This window comes from Belonocnema kinseyi, chromosome 10, assembly GCF_010883055.1.
Source record: "Belonocnema kinseyi isolate 2016_QV_RU_SX_M_011 chromosome 10, B_treatae_v1, whole genome shotgun sequence".
NCBI classification, from domain to species: domain Eukaryota; kingdom Metazoa; phylum Arthropoda; class Insecta; order Hymenoptera; family Cynipidae; genus Belonocnema; species Belonocnema kinseyi.
The window spans coordinates 76,645,733-76,663,187 of record NC_046666.1 but is presented as its reverse complement, the minus strand read 5'-3'; the positions used below and the strand labels follow the sequence as shown (position 1 = coordinate 76,663,187).

The window sequence follows — 17,455 nt, the reverse complement described above, 5'->3', positions numbered from 1 at the left end:
CATAAGATTTCAATACAATATATTCACATTTTCCACGTCATAAAGCCGCCGAATATAAGCTATGTAATTGATGACATTACATCTCGTCTCTTTTTTTTAAATCACATTTCAAGACAATTTTCAAAGATAAAAATATTTATTTAAAATTGAGAAACTACAGTTTATTTAAAATCATGTGTGTTCAGGGCTACCCTACCTTATTAAAACAGTGTCGGTCAGATACAGAGTACTTTATTTTACTTTTAAGATTTTTGCATTGTGATTTATGCCTTGTTATCAATGACAACTAATTTATAGCTAAAACTACTCCCCTTTCCTTTAATTTTATTCTTGAAGTATTTTCTAAGGAAATTTTAACACTACCCGCCTGAACTTTTGCAGAATTGATAGATATATTTTGACAATATCATGCGTGATAATAATATTATAATTCTTTCTTTATTATATGTGAAAACAATTTATCCACGTTCTTAAATATTACTTGACATATAATCCGATTCTAATCAGAGATGTACGTTTTAAACTGTATTTTGAAGTCGTCTGTGTATCTAAACAGTATTAATAACAAATTATATTTTTTAATGCATTTCAAATTCTTGTTATAATATGTATTTATTAATAAAATTAATCTTTAGTTATTTATTATTTATTGTTGCAATAACAATCAAATTTAACACATCTGAAATCGATATTAAATACTGCCGGGTTTTCATTTAACACTTCCCTTTTGGTTAGCATAACCCCTTAGAAAACACCATGTTGATTTTTTAAGGATGAAGAACCAAATTTCAAAAATGGAAAGGCTTACAGCATCTCTCTTGCAATCTGATATATTCTCAATGCCTGGGAATTATCAGAGCGTATTCTACTATAGTCATGCACCTGACACAGTGCCATCTGCACAGAATTTGAATATGCCTCTTAAGTTCAATACTCCTGACTTTCCAAAATGTTGAAATATTATTACAAATACTTTTCATAATATTTGAAATTTTTGCCTTAGTATTTAAAATCATTTTCATCATTTTTAAAAAGTGAAGACTTCTCAAGATGTTTTCTTCAGCACCTTTTTCACGCCATCTTTCATCATTTTAAAGTTTAAAGAGCTGTAACATCGCGCAAAAAAGAGAGCCTTTTCAGCAGTTTTAAAGCTATGAAAACCTGAAAAGAGTTTACTACCCATCTCGTGTATCACTCGTGGATGGAGAGACGAAAGAGAAATTTTTGCTTGATACGCAAGGACCAGGTTGTGAAAAATAGATATTGAATACCTTCTCGAGTTTTGACGTTGAAAGAAAAGAAAATAGAAGTGCGCACTCCCGAATTCCCACAATAAATGGATAGGTGTTGAGGAAATTGAGTATTGTTTCTTTCAGTTGCTTTCTCCCTTTTAAAGAAAAGCTCAAGAGAGTTTACGATTTTCATCAAATCTTGCATCCAGTGAATTGACACTTTTCGACCAAGTTTTTATCATTTCATCTTCACGACTTTTAAAATATTATTTTTTTACGAATATTGCATTTTTATTCATATGAAATATCTTGAATGGTTAAATATATAATAGAATATTGGAATCCTTTTAAATATAATCTTTCTTGAAAAACCTTATAATATCAGACTCTTCAAACTTTTGCGCAGAGTTAGTTACATTTTAAATTCTTAAAAGTTTAATAACTTACTTTTTTCAGAATTTTCTTGTATTTTACAAAATTATTAAGGTCACAGTCTATATGTTACATAAAGTAGGTTACGAGAAACTGTCAAATTTGGGTGTTTTTAAATTTTTCAAGAACGCTTCCATTGAAAGCTTTTTGAAAATTATAAAAGCATTTAGCAATAAATTTTCTTGAATTCTCATATGAAGTTATGAATCGCTCTTTGGGGAATTGAAAGATTATTAAAGGTCTCGTGAATTGAATACATATTTCATGTAGACTCTTCTTTCTTTCTTTTCTTTCAACCAGAAATTCTTTTCTACCAAGAAGACATAGAGAAAGAGTTGTATTCATACTTTAGAATTTTACTTTTAGAATTTCTGGTATCGTCAATAATGCAAGCATGCATTTTTACTTATATGAGGCAGTACTTCTAAAGAGAATATATAAGCCAATGATATCATTGTAAATTCCCTCTTTATGTAACACAAAGAGAAAGTATATGCGTTCTTCAAAGAATTCTGCCTAATTCTAAAATTATTATATTTTTATCACGAAACAGAATCGAATAAAAAAATGTATCAACTCTTCCAGCACTCTAGTTTATAAATAACCTTTTCAGATAAACTTTACATCAATCGAAGATAATTTCCGACTTTTAACCTTGCCTGGATAATCTTTCGCCTTATAATCTCTCTATTTTTATTCGAGGTATAGCGAGAATTACGACGCTAGCGCTATCTATTGTCGTTTAACTTCATTAAATTGAAGAGAAATGGGGATTCCTATCTGTCAGTTACTTTTTGCGCTTTTGCTAAATGGCATTAAATTAGTTCTAATTCATCTAAAATAGTGTAATTTATTTTGGAAGGAGATATATCAGTAAGAACAAATTTTTTTCTTGTTTTCTGTTGCTGATCCTACATGTTTTACTGCAATTTGTTACTTTCAGCGTGACGCAATATACGATATGAGAACAATTCTCCTAACCTCGGTGAAACTTTCGCCGAAATATGTTTAATTTTTAAACGTTGCAAGTCTTACATGCGACAAATTTTAACATTTGTTTTTTCTGTGATTGTTTTAAATCTGGTGCCCGATCTATAGCTTGAATTCACTGATACTTTGCCGTTTTCCTATTCGCCAAATAGCATGTAAACTTTAACAGCGGGAAATTTTACATGCAACACAATTTAACTTTCAAATTTAAATTTAATGTCAATTAAATTTAAATGTCAAATCTGAAAAATTAGATTCATGAGTTCTTAATTTATAAGCATTTACAGGATCTATACATTAAGTATTAGGACTGACTTTCTATAGCCCAAACGGAGAAATAGGTGGAGTTTTTATGGGCAGGATGGGTGGTGGGGGATATCAGAAACCAAATACATGCTTGAACAGTTGCCTCCGTGTATTTTCGGAGTAAATATTGCGCAAGAAGCCAACCCTGTTTGTAGCATTACGTCACGCGCTCATAATGAAGCGTCCGCTCGAGCAGCGCCAGTTAAAAACAGCTGATCTGCTCATTGCATTCTCTCTGTACCCCTTTTGAATCATGGTGAAAATCTTGGTTGCAGAATATTCTAAGTTTAACACGAAACTTCACCGCGCAGTGCTGTTTGCGACTCCTGACATCCCGCACCACCCCTCACGGAAAAAAACGAAAGGTCTGTTTGGCCACATAAATATGCAGACAGACCATATTGCAGGGTCGACTATTGGACAGCTCTTGAATATGGCTAAAGCGACTATCTCTAGAAGGCGAAATCAAGAGGTCCAAATCGACAATCTCAGAAAGTCGTCTCGGTCATCTCAAGCTGGCTGACTCGATCTGATTTTCTCAGACATTCGACTGGGTCGTATTTGATGGTCGATTCGATTATCTCAAACATTTAAGTGCATTGACCCTGCCCCTGTCATTTGTCTTTCCATAAATCTCAGGAGTTGATGTCAGAACTGAAAAATAAAGATTCAGTTTTAAATTAATGAATACAATTCAAGTTTATCCTAAATCGATTGATTCTAGAATTAACAGTGGTTACTGAAATAATTATAATCTATTTTAAACTTACATTAACCTCAAAAAAATTAGAATTAAATTTCTTAAATCTTACATTACTTATGGAAAATATAAACATTACAAATACGTACTCAAAAAGGGGACTTACAGAATAAGATATTTTCAATGAATCCTCAATAATTGCGCTCACATTACACCGGAATCGTTGGTAAAAACTTTTTTTCTTTTTTAAACAGATATCACCACGCGGTCTACGAGTCCGTTATGCTAATTGGAGCCAATTAGCGATACCCTTTAAATTTTCACGCGCATGATTAACACGCAAAAATCCAGCAATTGACCATAAGCAGTGGCTTATTTGCTCCTTCGTAGATGGTCGAAATGAGTGGAAACAATATGTGCGTATTGACCATCCCGAAAAGCATACCTTAGTTATCCCTGATAGTGAGTCTGATGTTCTTATAAAAGTCAGACTGGCGATAAAATAAGAGTCTTTTTAACCATGTCGAAAAACATTTGAAAGGACCGTTCATCCCTGTAGAAAGACTTGCTGCATCTCTAAATTTTGACCATATAACCTTGATCATCCGTTTTTCTCCGTGCTCCTCACCGTAAACCCTTCGATTGCTTGTATTGACGGAAGCCTTTAACAAGATATTATTCCTCGCCCGATATTTGCCCCGCAAATGCTCGAAGGCGACTGTTCTAGCATGCATTCGGTTCCGGACACCCCCCTCCATCCATTCTGTCCGTAAAAAACTCCCTCGATTGCTCCGCCTGAGCTACAGAACGTCATCCCTGCTACTTATAAGACAGACCTTCCATATGTACAAGGAAATAATTTCAATTTATTATTTAAAGTTAAGCAAGATCCAATTTAACTTTCAATTTTAAAAAGAGGTAATTTTTTATATTTAAGCATTTGCAGAAAAAGGATGCTTCCAGAATGAATAATTTTTAATTGAAAGTCTGACAATATACTGGTGTTTTAAATATTAAATTTAAATTTAATATATAAAATCCAAATATTTAATTTAGGTCACTTAAAATTAAACAATTTTTCATTATAAAAAGAAACTGCACATTTTTACATTATATTGCTCAAAGCAAACAGTTTTCATTTTGAGATTATATATCATGTATCTCAACGGAGATATTTTGTTTTAAAAAAAAAACTTATATTTATAATATAATTATGAGATTCAAAAATTGTAGATAACTTAAAAATGATGCTAAAAATATATTAACATTCGAGAAAATCAGACCCTTTCGGTTTAACTGTAAACAGTAGCATTAACTCAGTAAAATTATAACATCTCTCTTAGATTCATGTAATGAATAATTCGCAGCATCGATAATTACAAATTTCTTTCGAAATGCTTTAAAGGTTAAAATTAAAATTATTTCTTGAAAAAAAGATCCTACTCTTTCTTCACTCCACTGGGAATCGAACCACAAAACTTCTGATTTCCGGTCCGGTGCTTTTCCAATTAAGCTATTAGAGGGATCAGAATAAGAACTCTTAATTCAAGAAAATAACGCTAATTTGTAGCTAGGTGTTAATGCTACAAGTAATTATTTTTTAAAGGAATCTGTTATATCATCAGAGATGGTACTTTACTGACCATAGATATTCCTCCAAACCATGAAGACAGAAAATCTACACAATATCGATTAAGTTAAGAATCTTCAATAACAGAAAATCCATAACGTCTAATCAGAGTAGATGGAAAATAGTATTTCAAATTAAAATTAAAATTATTTCTTTAAAAAACAGATCTTACTCTTTCTTCACTCCATTGGGAATCGAACCACAAAACTTCCACCAATGACCGGAAGTCAGAACAAATAACTATTTTTACCAGTTATTAAAAAATCGTACATATTATTTCTTGCTGACAAAGTTTTGATCAATTTCGTTTCAGAAATGAAATCTTCATAGTTTGAATTGACTACCATATGCATTTGTTTCTTAAATTTGTTTATAAGATGAACAGCTATTTTGTATTTAAGAAGGAGTAATTAACCATTTTCTTACATGTATCCTCAATGAATAAATTAAAAGATAGTCTTCAAGTTCTTTAAATCTTCAAATGGCACTTTCACTAATTAATTTATCAATATAAAAATAAACCAAATTTTCTTAATATCTTAACCTGCTAAATATAATATAATACAGATGAATATAATAATATATAATATATAATAATATAATAAATATAATATAAAATGTCATGATGTTTTACGTTAATATAAGTAGTCGCAACAAAATTAGATCGTTTATAACAAAAAAAAGTTTTCAATGTCAATTTTATTGTCAGCTAAAAATGAATTCAAAAATGGATTCTCACAGAACTTTTTGACATTTCGTTAATTTTTATTATTGAAAAATGCTCAAATAGGATTAAAATTTTAAGCTTTAAACAAATTTTTCCACGAAAACTGTTTAGTCCGACTATGGGACAACCGACCGTAACTATAAGGATTTCGGCCCGGGGTTAAGAAACCCTAAAAATTTCAGCAAGAGCGTTCCATGTGAAATTTTTATTTTACAAATTCTTAAAATATAAAAGAAAACCTTCAAAATGAATTTTCAAAATTTCAAGATCTGCACATTTTTACAAAAATTGAACAATTTTATCTTTGAAAATTTTATATTTTAGCTGTATAATTATAACAGCAGAATTCAGGAAAGCATAAGTAGATTTAAGAAAAAGATTTTCAAAAAGTCTTATATTTGGAACATAGTCATAAACATTAGTAATATTGGTTTTTCTGAAGAATTTAAAATTTAATATAAGGGTAAGCAGTATTAAAATTATGTAGGCAAAATCAAATGAATCACTAAAAATCCAAATTATAAAAGGATTTTTTTAAATGTTCACGCTAGAGTCATAATTTTGAACTTCTTTAAAATATTTTTTTTACAAGGACCAGAATTCTTCAATAAGATAAAATGACTGCCTGATATGTAAAAACTCTTTTTAATCCGTTTGAGGTTTCCTAACATGCGCAACATCTTAATAATGCATTGAGTACCTAGGAGACCAACTCAACCTTTTTGCCTGAGCGTGAGTTTGCAATAAAGATTCGTAGACGAACGTCAGTCGAACTCGAGTATCGTGAACACGCGAGATTAAAAAGACATTTGCCTCCTTGATACATACGATACATCATGTAACAAAGGTATGATTCACAAGTTTATCAAGACTCGCATTTGAGTTTAGTTGGACGCAGCCATAATCATACACGGGCGATAGCGAATTCGTATGTGCAGAGTACGATTATGAGCCCATATCACTTCTAGGAGTATTATGGACTCACTTTTTTACTGCATACATGCATGCTCCCTATTTCTGCTGCTGATCTGTTAACGGCTACTTTTAAAACTAAAAAGACGCTGATAAAAAATATAAATCATACCTGCGTTACATAAGTATATTGCGTACCTAAGAGGGAAACAGTCTTTTTTTCAAGCGTCAGTTTTGCAAAGCACGCGAAGGTAAAAAGGCATTTTCCGCTTTAATGTTTACGATATCAATATATACAAATGCAAAAATCTGGATGTTTGTTCTCTTATAACTTCTGAACCACTGCACGAAAAGTCGTGAAAATTTGTACGCTATATTAGATCATGTCCCTGGGCAGGTTATGATTTAAAAGCTTATCACGTCTTATATGTGAGGTTCGGTGGACGCTTTCCATAATTTTATTGGGGTAACAGCGAATGCGCATGTGGTGCGAAGTACAAATTTGATCATCAGATGATCATAATTGATTCCCGCGTATGCGCATAATATCGTACTCTGCACCACACCGCGTATGCGCATTCGGTGTCCGCTGTCCGTTGTCTTGAAAAGAAAGCATCGTCGTCTTGCCTGTTTTGTTTTGAACGACGTGAATATGTTTTTTACACAAATATGATTATTTGGCTGCATCATTAGGTGACGGTAGACACATAAGAAAAATTTTTCTGCAAAATGATTCCTGTTGAGACAGAGGACATTTCTTTGAATGGCGCTTATAAAACGCGTAAATCATGTATGCGTTACATAAACAGTTTTATCACTTTTTTCAGAGTTATTATGCTTTCTTTTTATTTTTCGAAGCATGCATTGTGGATTTAAAGGAGTGTACTTTCAGCTCTTGTCTTTCATTCTCTTCTTTTCTGTCATACAGGTCTAACGTGCTACACTTGCGTCAACGTCAGCGATAACCAGGTATCGACGAGTCTATTAAACAGTACTTAAGAGTACGTAATGCCCCTATCGTGTTTCGACCAGACAACCTCATACGAACTCTTACAGCCATTTTCTCTTTTCTACACAAACACATGTATTCCCACACCATATCATTTACCCTTCAGTACAGCGTTCTTTGTCTTTTTCCGCCACTATTCAACTCCTAGGAGTTCAGATTCAATTTTACACGAGGCACGTCATTCCCTTATCTAAGTGCTTTGTAGTCAATTTATACAATGATAATGTACCAACTAAAGGAATCAATTTTGCAATTGGGTTATTCCGAAGATTTTTTTAAAAATTAATCATAAATCGCCGCGATCATGTGCAGGATTTGGCTGGCATTTTTTGATAAAAATGGATGGTAGAAAGTTTTTTTTAATCAAAGATTTTCAAATTTTAAACAAATCTGTGCTTAGATGTTTGAAAATTATTGGTTTATTTTATTTTAACAAAAGGTTCTTAAGGATTTTAAAAGGTTTCTAGGGATTTTACCAGATCTAGGAGATTTAACTTATTTTAAAGGATTTTAAAGTAATTTTGAATGCTTTCTAAGGATTTCAGAAGATTGAAAAGATTTCGAAATTATCAAGCAATTTTACCGTGTTTTAGGGGTTCGAAAGAATTCAGAAGAAATTAAAAGATTCCCTACGTTTATATGGAATACCTAAAGATTGTAGGGATTTAAGAAAAGTAAGGATTTTTCCAGATATTTCATTTTAAATTTATTAAACGAATCCGAGGCCTGCAAATATTTAAATAAATATGAGTTGCGAAAAAATATGTGTTTTCTTCATTAGAATCATATTTCGTTATATTTTACGAATTTGAATTAAAAGAGTGCCTGATTTTAAATGGACTCTGTTTATGTTCCGTTACACTTTACAGCCTTTTGAAAATTTAAATAGCATTTTATACGAAGAATTAAAACCTTTAAAACGGCAAATTTTAGAACTATCGCATAAAAGGTGCAAAATAGAAGAGTTAGTAATGTTTACATTTCACGATTATTAACTATAATTAATGAGAATTAAATAAATCAAAACATTCAGCTCTTATAAAATTAATGCAGTGAAGACCTTTTCCGTTTTTTGAAATGTTTTTATTTAAATATTGCTGACATGTTTCGACTCGAATCCGATTTCTATTCAAAGCGTAGTTCTTATTACTAGTTAATGGAAATTTAAAAAGTATGAATTGTATATTGTAGATTGTACATTAGGGTGGCTCAAAAAGGCTTTTACTTTTTAGAGGTCAACGATCCCCCCAATTTCAGTCCAAATCCAAAAAAAGGAATTCCCTAATTTTTTTTATTTTTCGATTTTAAGGGGTGTCGGTTTTGACTTAAAGTGTCCAATGTAAAATGCATGGGGAAGAATAACTTTTTTGAGTTTTTGAAATCACTTTTTAGAGTTTAAAAAAATGTGACGGGAAAATATGGGAGCCTGTAGAGAATGATCCAACGAAGAATTTTATGTATCATATATATGAGTTTGACACCCCTAACACACCCCCACGAGTACCTGAGAACTACCCTCAAATAAAAAAATGTCAATTCTTCATGAAATCGACATTTTGAGCACTGTATTCCGGTCTTTTTTTACTTAAAATTATTAATATTGGTCTAATGGAATATTTATTATCATTGGCTAATTAATTTTTAATTATTTAAACAAATGGAACTTCTTTAAATATTTTTTTCAAAAATATATTTTTTTCCCTTGAGATTATTACTATCAATCTAGTGGAATATTTAATAACATTGGTTCATTAATTTTGAATTGTTTAAACAAATAGAATTTGTTTAAATTTTTTTAAAATCGTTTTTTCCCTAAAAATAATTGCTATTGGTCTAGTTTAATATTTATTAGCATTCGTTCATTCATCTTCAATTATTTAAACAAAAGGAATTTGTTTAAATAATTTCGATTCGATTTTTTAAAAATAAAAATTATTACTGTTGGTCTAGTGGAATATTTATCAGTAATAATTGACAGCTAATTAATAATTAATTTTATAATAATTAATTTATCAGTAATATTTAAGTAATAATTTTTATTAAACAATTTTTTTTAAATAAAATTAATCAAACAATGTTGATCAATATTCCACTGAAGAAATGTTAATTATTTTTAATAAAAAATTTATTTACAGCAATTCCATTTGTCTAAAGAATTGAAAATTAATTAACTAAGGCTAATAAATATTCCACTAGACCAATAGTAATAATTTTTAAGGAAAAATGACGAAATTTCGAAAAAAATTGTTTAAACGAATCCCATTTGTTTAAATAATAAAACATTAATTAACCAATGTTAATGAATATTCTACTAGACTAATAGTAATCATTTTTAGGGGGAAAAACGAATTTTCGAGCAAAAAAATATTTTAACAAATTCGATTTGTTTAAATAATTGAAAATTAATTAACCAAAGATAATAAATACTCCACTAGACCAATATTAATGATTTTAAGTAAAAAATGCAAGAATACAGTCTTCAAAAGGTTGATTTCATGAAAAATTGACATTTTTGGTTTTAAGGGTAGTTTTCAGGTACCCGTGGGGGTTTTCCCGTCATATTTTTTTAAACCCTAAAAAATTATTCTTAAAACTCAAAAAAGTGATTTTTCCCCATGCATTTTACATAGGAAACTTCAAGTCAAAACCGGCACCTGTGAAAATTAAAAAATTAAAAATTAGGGAGTTTCTTTTTTCGGATTTGGAATAAAATGGGGGGGGGGGATCGTGGCCTTCTAGCATGCAAAAAAATGTTGCCATGCATTTTTGGACCACCCTATTGTACATAGTTGTCAAGTATGTCAAATTTGTTGAAAATTTTTCTAATTGGTGCATCATAACCTCGAGAATTTAGAAAACATTTGTATCATAGGATATTAATCCTAGAAAAAATTATCATATATATTCTACATTTTTTTAAAAGAAAGTGAAAAAACAGAAGCTAAACTTTGCATCGATTTCCGACGTAAGATTCTCTGCAACAAAAATTAACTTCACAGGATAAACTTTCACAAATATTGGTTAAACTTTCTTTTGTTTTTCCTTGACAAACACATACATTTTGAAAGACGCGAAGTTGGCTAAACAAAACTTTATCGCTCTAAAACATTTCCTGCAACAAATTTTATTCTTAGTTTTTCAGTGTTAATATTCTAATCTACCGGAAAAAATTAAGCCCTTATTATTAGCAATTCCACAATTTTAATTACAGCGGTTAGGAAAAGACCAAGGGAAAGGGGAAGGGTAAAATAGAATGAAATTCCTTAAAGGGTCAACATGTAATTAATCAAGTGGAAGAGCGCCACGGGATGTGGGTCTCAGTAATGCAGGTCAACATTCAGTCAGTCAATGGGACGGTGGAGATATAAGATTATAAGGGGAGCTTTTCAGTAGTACAGATCAACGTGTAGTCAGCAAAGCGTTAATAAATCAGGATTTCAGTAGTACAGATCAATATTTAATCAGCTATCAAACCCTGTACAGAATACACTTTGGCTCCTCTCGAATTTAAAAAAATCTTTGTTAGAATATGACCCAATTCAATTTGAAACACAACTTAAAATTTTAGAGTTATAAAGAAAACTTTAAAATGATATCATACCTTACGAAACGTTCACATTTATGCTAGACGAATATTAAATTATGGAACACTTGGTACTTTTACATTTTTTCCCATAGTTTCTTCTTGCAAGCTAAAATCTCTCACAAAATTTATTACTAACAGTTTTTTTCTTCTTCTAACAGATGTGCAACGAGTGGGCGATAGACACCCCATGTCCGGCGGGTGGCAGGGATTTCTGCCGATCTCTGCACATCCTGGATAGCCGCGGGAACAGCGTCTTGGCAAGCATCTTTTCTTTTTTACGTCCTATCCAACTCTTAACCTAACACTTACATTTTTCTGTAGGAAAAATTAGATACGGTAAAGAGGGTATATTTGTTCCACTTTTTCTGTGATTTTTAAAAGGAAATTTTGCAATTTGTGAGTAAAATTTGTCTTATTATTTTTGCGTTACACCGTTAAAGAAAAAGGAACAGGAATTTGTGGTAGTATCATGAAGGACTTTAATGGATTTCAGTTAATTTAATTGGCTTTTAAACGATTTTAATGTATCATAAGAGATATCTTAAGAGATTCGGAAAAATTCCCACGGATTCCAAAGAATTCAATTAATTTTACATAAGTTTAAAAGATTTCGAGGGATCTCATATTATTTCACAGAATTTTTAAGATTTTAACCAATCTGAGAGATTTTAAAGGACTCTGTGATATTTTGAAGATTTTAAGCGATTTCAAGTATTTTAAAAGATTTGATAGAATCTCAAAAAATGTGAAGGGATTTCGAAAGTTTATAAATGATTTAATGCAATTTTAAACGATTTTAACAGATTTGAACGATTTTAAGGGATTTAAAGGAATTTTATAAGAATTAAACAGATTTTACAGTATTTAAAGAGATTTTAAAATATTCTAAAATATTCTATTTTCAAAGGTTTGGTAATATTTCCATGAATTTCGAAGAAATTTGAAATATTTCAAGGGATCTCGTAATACTTCGAAATATTTTACGGAATTTCAAAGATTTTAACCGATTTTAATGATTATAAGTGATTTTTATATGATTTTGATAGTTTAAAGCTGTTTCGCGGTTTTCAAAATATTTTACACAATCTTAAAGAATTTTCAGATGTTTTTAAGAGATTTTAAGGGGTTAGAGACTTTAGCCCATCACCCCGTTACCCACGAAATTTATAGGATTTCAAGGCAGAGCAGCTTTGAATTAGAATATTTTAAAAGAATAATTAGAGAGAGAAAACTTACTTAAAATACATATTGCAGACCCCCCTCCTCCACAAGTAAGAAATCGTAATCTTTTTGGGGGCCTCCCTCATCAACTGATATAATTCTATCCATTTCAAACCCTTCTTATTCAATACCTATCCAATTAAGTATATTCTATCATATCCTATCCTTACCTTCCAGAGAGATATACATTAATGTCCTATCTTTTCAAATCTATTTTAATCTATCCAATTTTATCCATTTCAATAAAATTCTACCCATTTCTCTCCTATTCTTTTTTTAAATGTATCTCTGTTTATTTATTTTTGTCTTGGTATATTCTAAGTATGTCTCAGGTTTTCGTATTTTCTACTTTTTTTAAGATTGCTATAAATTTCAGTCAAACTCTATTATTAAGAAAATGAATAGGATATAAAATGATGATACAATTTTTAAAAAAGGAATGCAGTAAAGTGATAAAACGGGAAATAAGAGGGAAAAATCCTGTAAATCAGAATAGCGAAAAAAATTATAAACGAGATGAAAGATCAAAAATGGTAGAATTGGTGTACAAAGTTATACAGTGAAATGACAAACCACGCTAGAAAAGAGTGCAGTTCTTTAAAAGAAAATTAGGATGAAAAAAGACACAATGATACACAAAAAGAATGAAACTTTTAGAAGGAGGAATTTAAACAAATTACTTTCCATTAAATTACTTTGAAAATAATAAATTGTGCTATATTTTAATTACTTTTAAGTGAATGACTCAAAATGAGACCATGTTTAACTACCCTGGCGATTATTAGTGACCCATATTAAAATAATATATGAGATTCGATATTATTCAGTGATAGCGACCAACCAAACCAGGTTCATCTATAGTAATTGAGATTGTTTTCAAAACATTGCAAACTCAAAACTTTAGATCTTCAGTGGCACACCGTTTATATGTATACGCGAAATGGATGACCTCGATAAGTAACTTAGGGATTATTTCTGTCGAAGTTTAAACGATAAATCACTCTTATTCATGATTCTGTTAGAAACTTTGTTATGCGCTCTGGACTTCTTAGAATGGAATAATTAATGTGGGCGGGTTTGATGCGGGTATTGTCGCACAAGACATTAATTTCCAATGACGATTGACTTTCTACAAATAAAGTCTGACTTGAACCAACATGGTTCGCAACTTCTTCAATTTATCTTGTTCAAAAATATTTATTTAGGAATTTTTAAAATATAGCTGCTTCAAATCTAATATTTTAGATTTTTGTTATGTTAACTCTTAATAAGAATTACAGTTAAAAGGTCAAATCTGAGTTAAACATTATTTCAAAATTCGTAAAATTGCATGTACTTGCTAGATGCCATTCTTTATAGACTTTAACCAAGCAGAATTACCGAAAATGTCTTATTAAGCATGAATTTAAATGTTTCAAAGTTTGAGGATCTTAAAGTTTCAACCTCGTATGACCTACATAATCCAAAATTCAATTTCAAAGTTAGATCACAGCATGCTTTACGAGCACAGAAACTTCAAAAATTTAATTTTGAAGCTCATCGTAATTTTAGGTTTTAGAAACATGATGCAGATTTTATCAAAAATCCGATATTTTCATTAAAAAGATCATTTTTAATCAAAAATTTGCTTATTTTCTACATTTTCAATCATTAGTGTAGTATTTATTAAGTTACAAGTGTTTTTTTCTTTTTTACCTTTTAGATATATTATTCAGCCTAATTTTACATTGAGAGATTTATATTTAATAATTAATTCAGGAAGCAAAGATAGAAGCAATAGTTATATTTTTTAAATCTGATTAATTACTAATGAATTTTAAGTCTACGGTTAAAACATTTGAATGCATACAGAAGCACATAGGCCTTCGAATTAATTTTTTTATTAATTCAGGAAGAAGAAAATATAAAAAAAGCTACGGTTGTACAGAGGTTGTATGAATCAAATAAAATTGAAGATTTCTCAAAATCCGTAGAAACATTTTCCTAAATTGCAAATGTCTATCTTTCTTTGGTTTGTGAAAAATCCGATAAAGCTCTTTTAAAATTGAAAAGTTTAGTATTTTATCTGAAATCGATCAAATCTGCAGAAAATATGGAGCAGCTTTCTGTGAAATATTATAATTTTGTAAAGCAATGTCATGTAAAATCTTCAAAATGCATTATATTTCATATAGACCCATATAAAAACAATATATGTATTTTGAGCAACATTCATAATTAGTTGTTATATATATTTTTTTAACAAATTTAATAAAAACAAGCTGTGAATTCGATCTCGAGTGCTTTTACTATTTTTGTATTTATAATTATATGGTGCACATTTCACATGCACTTTGATTCTGGTCAGAAAATGTATTGCCTCCCTCATAAAGGAAGCATTAGTAATTTTTTAAATATAAAACAAACTAAAGTTTTATTTTGATCAATTTAAAAATAAAAATTTACAAAAAATACAGTACTACAAGTTATTATGAACAATCTTTAAATTACAATGACAAATCAGAAAAATTCAATTTTGTATTTAAAAAGGTAATTTTTCGAACTGGAAACGGGAAGGAAAAAGTTCTGTCGCACCCTATCCCTTTCCCAGCTTTATGATTTTTTTCTACAAAATTGGCAGACTTATTTTATTTGAAAATTTATAATCAAAAAGCTTCGATGCGTCTTGAACCAAGGAATCTTTTCCGTTCTTACAACAAATTTTAAATTATGTTAATGAAACAAATTTTGCAATAAAAAAACAGTTGATTAAATATTATGCATTACCATGTCTACCTTACTCTCCAATAAAATGTATCAATATTATAGTTCCATCGATTCGTTATGAGCCAACACATCTTTTCTATTCTCGCAGTAACTTTAAACTATGATAATGAGAAAATTTTTACTATGAAAATCGATTTTTAATATAATATTAACGACCATAACTTCCTTACTCTTTAATAAAATGTATTAATATTATAGGTCCATCGATTCGCCTCGAACCAAGGAATCTTTTATATTTCCCATCATCTTTGAATTATGTTAATGAAAAAAGTTGGACTATAAAAACCGGATTTTTAAATATTATAAGATGCTAAAAAAATGCAATAAATATAAAATATATATTATTAATAAGCCCTCCGAATTTCATCAATTTATTTGCAACTGTTTTCAATTTATCGTGTTCCCAAAAAGGCGTGACATCCACACATCCCCACATACACACATATACACACACCATAATACATCGCACTCACACCGAATCCCGGACAATGGCTTAAAACATTGTATTAGACATTTTTAAATTGAGGTATGTTTTATTAAATAAATTAAGAAAATGTTATCATCACAAAGCTTCATCTATGAGGAAGTAGAATGCATTATTCGGAGATCTGTCGACTAAAAAATTCGTTTTTCCTATGTTAGTCCTTTTAGTTAGGAACTTTATCATAATTTCAGCAGTATTCATAATGAGTTCATAATCTTGTGATTTTTTAATTAATTTAATTAAAAATTGTAGTGTTTGTAGATTTTTCGAAGCAAAAACTCGATTTTTTTAAATGTTAGTCCTTTTATTTGGGAACTTCACGATAATTGCAACAAAATTGTGGACTGTACATTATTTTGAACCAAAAAAAGTTACTTCTTCCCACAATGTGTCGACCTATGGCGCTTGAATTATTACTATTTGAATCCTAGCCTTTTACATAAGAACCTTGACTTCTGACCCTCGCCTTATAACCCCTTTAATCTAGACCTGCTGAAATATGTCCTTCAACCTCTAACTCGAGTTATTTTGACCATGTGTGGCTTGTAAGTACTTGCCTATAACCCCTGACCCCTCAATTTAACATTTTACCTCTGTTCCTTGGCATAAGATCTCTAAGAATTTTCATCTGATCTCTAAGCATTTGCAATTATCAGCTGACCTTCGACATTATGATTCTTGACTTATGGTCCCCTTAAACCCTGACTTTTAAAACTACGACCTTTGACATCTGTCGAATAACATATAACCTCTGACCCTTTACTTTTAACCCCTGACCTTTAATCCCGGACCCATGAACTCTGGATATTGGCATCTGACCTCTAAAAATTTGCGTTTAACATCTGACCTTCAACCTCTTACACTTGACTCCTGAATATTTGAATCATGACCTTTCAAAACCTGACCTTCGATCTCTGACGTTTGACTTGTCAGTTATGAAATTTTTAACCTCTATATTTGAACTCTTGCCCCTAGCTACGTATTGAATGGATTTTTGTTTACTTTGTTGCAGGTGAGCAAAAGTTGCGCGAGTAGGGCAGAGTGCGGCCCAGCATCCGTCGGATGTATTCCAGTAGACACGCAGAGGGTACGAAATATCGAATTTTGCGTGATCGCATGATCCTAAGATATATGGTCCAGCGTGAATAAATTCGGTCATTTCGTTCCAGATTTGTATCAGCTGCTGTGATCTGAGCTACTGCAACGTGGAGTCACCCACAAACGCGACCAATGCTATCTTTTCGCGTAAGCGACGCACGAAATCGAAGGGCAACGGGAAGCGACCCGGCAAGAACGGGGTCGAGTGTCCCAGTCGATTTTCCAGCTGCTTTCTCTGGATCGTCGCGACACTCATATATGCATATCATTGCTGAAGAGGCAAACCAAGAATGAAGGCAATAGATAGAGGATTCATTAGAGTGAACCATGAAAGCTGAGACTTTATCTCTGCAGTTTATTGC

At 30.8% G+C, this 17,455-nt stretch overlaps 1 protein-coding gene across 3 annotated transcripts in view; it reads left to right on the top strand.

The window, feature by feature from the left end:
- The window catches only part of LOC117182306 (ly6/PLAUR domain-containing protein 6B-like), a 224,124-nt gene extending 206,713 nt beyond the window's left edge, over positions 1–17,411 (top strand). For all 3 annotated transcript variants that reach the window (XM_033375453.1, XM_033375452.1, XM_033375451.1), the window contains exons 4-7: positions 7,858–7,898; positions 11,683–11,781; positions 17,008–17,082; positions 17,165–17,411. In XM_033375453.1, the coding sequence (XP_033231344.1) occupies positions 7,858–7,898; positions 11,683–11,781; positions 17,008–17,082; positions 17,165–17,368 (419 nt within the window). In that variant the 3' untranslated portion in view covers positions 17,369–17,411. The remainder of the gene's footprint in view (positions 1–7,857; positions 7,899–11,682; positions 11,782–17,007; positions 17,083–17,164) is intronic.
- Positions 17,412–17,455: the final 44 nt, after the last annotated feature.